The following is an 8446-nucleotide window of genomic DNA, read 5'->3' on the forward strand; positions in this document are numbered from 1 at the left end:
TAATTAGTTAAAGTTATTATTAATTCTTGCATATTTCAATATAACATATATAACAATAGTTAATTTATTGTGTTGTTTAAATTATCAAAAAAAAAAACAAAATAAGCTTAAAGTTATTAAAGTGAAATGAATGAAGCAATACTTTAGTTAAATCATTGCATTATTGTTTTGACTATTTAATGAATATATCTTAATATGTAAGATGAACACAATACAATTATTTCAAAATGTATACCAATTTTAACCAATATTCTGATAATTGTTATTTTACGATTACATAAATTGTGTAATACATGTAATGCTAACATATTGAAAAAAAAGATTAAAAAAACAAGTATATAAACAAAAATGTCACTTTCTTTAAGTATTTCGTTTTTTGAATTTTTATTTAGTGGATTATTTGTTGCTAAGGTTGCTTTTTGTTTCCATTTATTAAGAAAATATGAAAAGAGATTATTGGAAAATACATAATAATTTAGATTAGATAATTCAGATTTTGATCTATCATTAAGTATCTAATGAAATATTATTGGTGTAGGAATATATTGTTTTTTGTACAAATTTTTATTGTTTTTGTTAGATATTGACACGATTCAAACGTACCGGGGTCAGGCAATGGGCGACCTGGATCCACACATATTTGCGGTAGCAGAAGAGGCCTACACGCAATTGGAACGGGAACAGAGGGACCAAAGCATTATCGTTTCCGGTGAGAGCGGCGCCGGAAAAACGGTGTCCGCCAAATACGCGATGAGGTACTTTGCGACGGTAGGAGGAAATGCGACGGAAACGCAGGTCGAGAAGAAGGTCTTGGCGAGCAGTCCCATCATGGAGGTATGTAATATAGCAATCAACCAAATGAAAATACTGTACAATAAAATCTCTTAAGGCTATAGGAAACGCAAAGACGACGCGAAATGACAACAGTTCGCGATTCGGCAAGTTCATCGAGCTCCAATTCAACAAACAGTTCAACATAAGCGGAGCATCCATGAGGACGTACCTATTGGAGAAGTCGAGGGTCGTGTTTCAAGCCCCAGGAGAAAGAAATTATCACATTTTCTATCAACTCTGCGCTGCGAAAGATCAGTTGCCCCATTTAAAGCTAGGTACGTCGCACGATCGATTAAAACTCAATTATGTAATTTGCTGCATTTACAGATGACTCGACAAAGTTCCATTATTTGAATCAGGGAAGAAGCCCCACGGTGGACGGTGTGAACGACCTGCAAACCTACGAGGAAACGACAACAGCTCTGGCACTTTTGGGCTTCAACGAGAGCGAACGCAACGACATGTTCAAAATCTTAGCGGCAATTCTTCACTTGGGTAATCTCAAATTTAAGGAGATGATGATTCGACAGGAGAACGAACAGGACCAGGAAGGATGCGGGATTCAAGTAATTACCTACAACAACAACAAAAAAGTAACAGAATATTATCGTTTAATTCAATCGATTTTCTAGCAAGGTGATAAAAGCTTAAGCGTAATCGGAGAGCTGCTTGATATCGACGTGGAAGAGTTGGAGCAATGGTTATGCATTAAGAAGATGGTGTCCATGAGAGAAGTGTTTTTGATTCCAATGTCCTTGCAGCAGGCCATGGTCTCGAGAGACGCTTTAGCCAAACACATTTACGCAATTCTTTTCAATTGGATCGTTCTGATAATCAACAAAGCGCTTGAATCTGAAGTTCCCAAATACAAGTTCATCGGTGTTCTGGATATTTACGGTTTTGAAACGTTCGAAATTAACTCGTTTGAGCAATTCTGCATTAATTACGCCAACGAGAAACTGCAGCAACAATTCAACATGCACGTTTTCAAACTAGAGCAAGAGGAGTACATCAAGGAGGAAATCGAATGGAAGATGATTGATTACCTAGATAATCAACCTTGTATTGATTTAATCGAAACGAAATTAGGAATTTTAGATTTGCTGGATGAAGAATGCAGGGTATTTTATATTATTCGCACATCCTTAATAATCTTTTAATTTTACATTATTTTAGATGCCCAAAGGTACAGACGGCTCTTGGACAGAAAAACTGTACGCGAAATGCATGCAGTATTCGCACTTCACCAAAGCCCGTTTCGGAACTAGCGCATTTGTGATCAACCATTTCGCCGATAAAGTGCAATACGAGAGTAGCGGATTCTTGGAGAAAAACAGAGACACGGTCATTGAGGAGCAAATAAACGTGATCAAGGCCAGCAAAAATGATTTGGTCCGTAGGCTCTTCGCTCCGGAGATGAAGCAAAGCACATCTTTAACAAAGCTGAAAGTGATTTCAGCGAAACCAGCACCTAAAACTAAAAAAACCAACAAAAAAACTGTAGGTTCTCAATTCAGGGATTCTCTGAATATGCTCATGAACACATTGAATGCCACGACACCCCATTACGTGAGATGCATTAAGCCTAACGATACCAAAACCGCTTTCGAGTATAATCCTAAGAGAGCGGTGGAACAGCTGAGAGCTTGCGGTGTCTTGGAGACAATCAGAATATCATCAGCTGGATTTCCGAGCAGATGGACTTATCCCGATTTCTTCAGCAGATACAGGGTTCTCTGCAAGTTCGTTGATATCAGCAGGAACAGCATGCAAATCACATGTCAGAGGATCTTGACGCAGTACATAAAGAACTCAGACATGTATCAGTTCGGAAAGACGAAGATCTTTTTCCGCGCCGGTCAAGTAGCGTATTTGGAGAAGCTAAGAGCCGATAAGCTGAAGAAGTGCTGCATTGTTATGCAGAGTACGGTGAGGGCGTTCATTTGGAGAAAGAAGTATATTAGGATCAAGAAGGCCATCCACAATTTACAACGATACTCTCGAGGATATTTGGCAAGGAGATTGGCCAACGATTTGCGCAGAAATAAGGCCGCAATTATAATTCAAAGATATACTAGAGGATGGGTCAAAAGGACTCAATACAAGAAGAAGCAGCAGCTATTGCTTGGAATACAGAGATTTGCACGCGGATTTTTGGCAAGAAAACGTTACATGAAACTCAAATACAATGCAAAGGTAAGTGATTTTTTTAATAATCCGATTATACCGAACAATTAAATATACATCGTTCTTTATAGGCGCTCATTATACAAAGATTCGTTCGTGGTTGGTTGGCAAGAAAACGAGCTAATAAGAGGAAGAGGCAGATTATTCTTTGCCAAGCAACGATTCGCAGATTTCTTGCGAGAAGGCGTTACAAGAAGTTGAGGATCGAGGCTAGATCCATCGAACACGTGAAGAAGTTGAACGTGGGTTTGGAGAATAAAATTTTCATGCTGCAGCAGAAGATCGAAGACTTGAACAAAACTAAAACAGAGTTGACTGGAGCCCAAAATGATATCAGCGATCTAAAGTAAGTGAAAGATGTTACCAATATTACAAATTACTTAAGGACGTTTTTTTTTTTTTTAGAAATAAATTGATTACTTTCAAAGCAATGGAACTGGAAATAAAGAATATGAAAACTTTGTTGGTTAAAAAGAACGATACCATTGATCATCTCGAAGAGAAAGTGAAGATCGAGCAGAGTGAGAAAATGGATTTGGTTCATGATCAAGAGAAATATCAGAAGGAAATCGAGGATGAGAGAAATCATTGGATGGAGGAGACTAGTAAGCTTCGAAAGGAGTTGGATAACATTAATGAGATTGTGAAGATGAACGAGGAAGGCGCGGAGGAACATCTCAAGGCTCGTTTGGAACAGGAGAAGATTATTCTGTTGAAGCAGCAGGATAACGATACGATGGCTTATCAAAGGTTATTGGAAGAATATCACCAACTGGAATCGCACTGCGATAACTTAGAGAAATTAGTCAGTGAGAATAACAGGCAAAATTATCACCACGTGAGAAACGTGAGCGATGTAAGCAGTATAATTGTTGGTGAGGAGAGTCACAGCGATATTCAAGATGATCATGGTTATGGTTCTGTCCGAAGCACAAGCTCATCGAATCATGCGAAATTGGAAAACATTGATTGGAAAGAGGGTCACACCGATAGCATTCCATCGAGCTCTTCGAGTTCAGAAAATACAAAGATGGATATCAGTCCGAGCAAAACAGACGTGGCTTTGGTGTTGAAGTTGCAGCACAAATTGGCTGAAGTGGAACGCGAAAAATCTCGTCTGCAGAAGAGGTTGGATGACATCGAAACTTCTCCAAGGGCTGAACAGGCGGAGAACAATGCAAGAGATTCGATTAAGATCAACGAATTGGAATTGAGCAATTCGAATTTGAAATCGCAGTTGATGGAGTTGAGAGGAAGCATCGAGGATGGAACCGGCAACAAGCAGCTGTCCGAACAATTGGTTACCATGCAATCCGAATTAGACAGGAAGATGGAGGAAATAATCCAATTGAAGAGTGTTTTGGCGTCGCAAACAGATAGTATGAAGAGTTTGGTCAGCTCGAAGACAAGAACGGGAACCTACATCAATGAAGACGGAGAATTGGCGTTGGCGTACGAAACTCAGAAGGCTATAAATAAGCAATTAGAGTTGGAATTGCAGGACGAGAAGGTCAAATACAAAGCTCATGAAAAAGAGTACAAGCTGGAGATCGATAAGCTGAGAGAGGATAACGAAAGGCAGCAACGCATCCTTTCTGCCAATCTGAAGACGACACCTCAATCCCAGACGGAGGCATTCATGTCGCACGAAATCACGAGACTCACTACCGAGAATCTGAATCTTACCGATGCCAACGATAATCTGGGTGAGAGCGTTCGCAAATTGAAGAAGCACGTGAAACTGCTAACAAAGAAACTCAAAGACAACGGAATCGATATCGATGAATCTATCGTGGAGACTGGTCAGATGCAGAAACATGCCAGGTCAATGCCGTGCATCAAGAAGAAAGACAGGGAGTATTTGGGAATGTTTGCTTACAAGGAAGGAGAAGAGGCGATAATTGCTAAATCGTTGGTGATTGATCTGAAACCGAGAACCGCGGTGACCCTACTTCCTGGTCTACCGGCCTACATTATGTTCATGTGCATAAGACACACCGATCACATCAACGACGACGATAAAGTTCGAGCTCTTCTTTCCGCATTCACCAATTCGGTTAAGAAAGTTCTCAAGAAACGAAACGATGACTTTGAGACAATCACGCTTTGGCTCTCGAATACTTTAAGGTATATATATATAAAAAAAAAACGTTATAACAAACAAATGTACTTATTATTTGTTTATAGATTGTTGCACAACATGAAGCAATACAGCGGAGACAAAGCATTCCAAACAAAGAACACGCAAAAGCAAAACGACCAGAGATTGAGGAACTTTGATTTATCAGAGTACAGACAACTCCTGTCGGATATAGCTGTTTGGATTTATTTAGGTAATTCATCAATAAAAATGATTAGATTTAGTATTTTTAATACGTTATTTTTTAGCTTTGATCCAACATCTGCAAGAGAAGATACAACCGTTGGTGGTGCCAGCAATACTCGAACACGAGGAAATCCAAGGTTTGAGCGGAGGAAAACCCGGCTTCAGGAAGAGGACGAGCAGCATCGCAAAAGAACTCGAAAGTCCCAAGAGTACAACGAAACCCACCACAGCTTTACTACAAGAATTAACTAGCCAACATAAAGTAAACACTATCATATAGAATTGAAACAACATTTTTTTTTTATTGTCAAAATACTTTATAGATTTTGAGCTTCTACGGTGTAGATCCCGAAGTTATCTCGCAGGTGTTCAGACAACTTTTCTACTTCCTTTGTGCTTCGAGCTTAAATAATCTGCTGTTGAGGAAAGAGCTGTGCCACTGGTCGAAAGGTTTCCAAATTAGACACAATCTGTCGCATTTGGAGATGTGGACCAGAGAGAAGCAATTGACGGTTAGTTCGATGCACTTTTCTATTTATATCTTAATATTCTATATTTGATGAAGGAAATTCCGGTGCAAGAAGCGCTTCAACCGATAATTCAAGCCGCTCATCTCCTGCAAGCGCGTAAGAAGGATGAAGACGTAGACAGTGTTTGCGAAATGTGCAGTGCGCTGACGCCTCTGCAAATCTGCAAAATTTTAAATCTTTATACACCGGTCGATGAATTCGAGCAGCGCGTCCCGGTCACCTTCATCAGAAAGGTTCAAGCAAAGTTAAACGAGAGGGAAGGAAGCCACGAACCACAGGTAAACTACAAAGCTAACGTTTTCTAAATTTTATTTATTTATTTATTTATCATTTTCAATTTCAGGCTCTTTTAATGGACATCAAATACACACATCCAGTGCGATTCCCTTTCAATCCGTCGATCATCTGCTTAGAGAGCATTGACATTCCCGATGTCCTCAAGCTCAATATGCTGGAAAAGATTTAAGAATATTCCCAAGCTTTAACTGTTAATACCCGTTTCTTGTAGAAGATATTTAGCAACGTATATAATTACCAGTCTAGAAACAATCTGTACATATTAGGAAAACCAAACAAATTAACGCATATTATTGCATAGATAAATGAAAATAATTTAATTTTCCTTAGGCGCGAAATCTATGCGACTAGATAATTTGTAAATATTATAATATTTATAAATATAATTATTAAAATATTGAGAGAAAGAAGCATTAATAATCCGAGAAAAATTAAGAAAACAAATAAAATAGAGGCAAGATTATTTGCGAAGCAAATTGAATTAACGAAATTAAATTTGAACAGCAAATTTCGTTTTTCAAGTGCCATAAAAAAAGAATATATATATATATTTGTACATAGGTAATTTACTTTACGGCGATTTTTGATTTAAACTCCTCCTCTTATCGCAATAAGTTTATGTTACATATCATTTTGGTTCCTTCCGTTTCTTATACATAATTAGTATTATTTTTGTGTTGTTTACTTCGTTTGATTGAGTAAATGGTCTTACTGTGGCTTACAGATAGATCCAAAATGGATAGGATTTGTGTTTGGATCCAGGTAGAAATAAACCGTGCTTTCGCTCTGAAAGCTATTTACAAATGATATTTGTTCTTCGTGAGTGAGAGAGAGACTTGAGAGTATATTTATACATGTTTGTTACCAAGAGAAGAAGTTTTATATTTGTTGAGTATTTAAATAGATTTATCTATAATATTATATATATATACACATTGTTAACTCTAAGATTTTAAAATTTTATGTTAATTATGAATAAATAAAGGAGAATTCATAGATTGAATATGAAATTTCATTTCGAACAAATAAATGTAAAGCTAGCTACGCGCTACGTGCTTTCTTACGGAAGTTTTTCGAATTAACTCGTATCGTATACATGTTAATATAATGTGCAATTTTGTATTACAAAAAAATATCCGAAGTTGGTGAGTTTGAAACTGACGAAAAGACGTATAAAAATAAACTTTCGTTTCGTTTATATATTAAAGATAAACAGGAGCAACATATGAAAAAACGATGCCATGACCAAACAGAAGTCACCAGCACAAGACGTGACAATACAATACAAAGCAAATAATAATAATAAGCTTTAATTCTGGCTAACGATAATGAAAATAAACAATATTGCAGATTGATCCAATGACGAAAATACACTGATAAAATATAAACAAATAATAAAGAAAGTACATCACATTGCATCAGAAACGAGTAGGGAGATCGTGCGGTTGGAATTGTTTCAGTCCACGTAGATTGTCTTCTGTGTTGCTCAGCTCTAAAGCAATTAGATTCGGAATAGGTTTGGAGTTCTTGAGGGTAGCGTGACTGGACCACTCTTATATCTTATCTTCACAGCAGACCTGCAAACATCACAGCAGGCCACTGTATTCACTGTCGTGTCCCAGGGTTAAGAAATCCTTGGACACCGTGGATTATCTCGAAGTTATGTCGTTGCGGAGTCTTGGAGGGGTTTACGAATATTAAATGCAATATTCTTAATTTAGTTTTATTGTATACATCGGAGTTTTATTGAGAAGTCAACTAAACAATAGTTGATCTCAGGTATTATTAACTAAGAGTTACATTCTCCTCTTAAGTTAGTGTTTATGAAGTAAGAGCTCTTCCTTGGAAGACCAACTTCTCAGTTCGGCCCCTTAGCTAAGACTTACCCTCCGTCTGCCCTCAGACTACCCTCCGACTTTTAGACTAACTTTGTATTACATAAACATCCTATTTTATAGTAGGGAATTAACAAAGTGGGAGTACAATATTTGGAAAGGAAAGATAGTACACCTAGCTTTCCCTAATTCGTGAGTTATTAGGCAGATGTGCATATTAAAGGTCATTATAGATTGGACCTTCAAGTTTGTTCACAACATGTTGATTAAGAATAGTCGTTACACAATGATTAGTTATGGGATTTTCCTAAGTGGTATTTGTTCTAAGTCTTAATGACTTACATAAATAAACATGTATAAAATAATAAGGGCTAACATAATATAAACAATAACGGTTATACATAACACCACGTTCGCGGATGACACCGCAGTCTTAG

General features: G+C 37.5%; 1 protein-coding gene across 1 annotated transcript; it reads left to right on the forward strand.

Annotated features, from left to right (window-relative positions):
* Nucleotides 1-580: 580 nt before the first annotated feature.
* Nucleotides 581-7061, forward strand: LOC108559662 (unconventional myosin-Va; the record flags this gene model as incomplete). The annotated part of the gene is given in 12 exon segments (XM_017917012.1): nt 581-834; nt 890-1109; nt 1162-1400; nt 1467-1955; nt 2011-3030; nt 3093-3367; nt 3427-5148; nt 5209-5354; nt 5410-5609; nt 5671-5859; nt 5913-6155; nt 6221-7061. Coding segments are annotated over 12 exon segments (5120 nt in total), but the record flags the coding sequence as incomplete, so codon positions are not given.
* Between the last annotated feature and the right edge of the window lie 1385 nt (nt 7062-8446).

The sequence above is a fragment of the Nicrophorus vespilloides genome, unplaced genomic scaffold (assembly GCF_001412225.1).
Source record: "Nicrophorus vespilloides isolate i.1.1-1 unplaced genomic scaffold, Nicve_v1.0, whole genome shotgun sequence".
In the NCBI taxonomy this organism is placed as follows: domain Eukaryota; kingdom Metazoa; phylum Arthropoda; class Insecta; order Coleoptera; family Silphidae; genus Nicrophorus; species Nicrophorus vespilloides.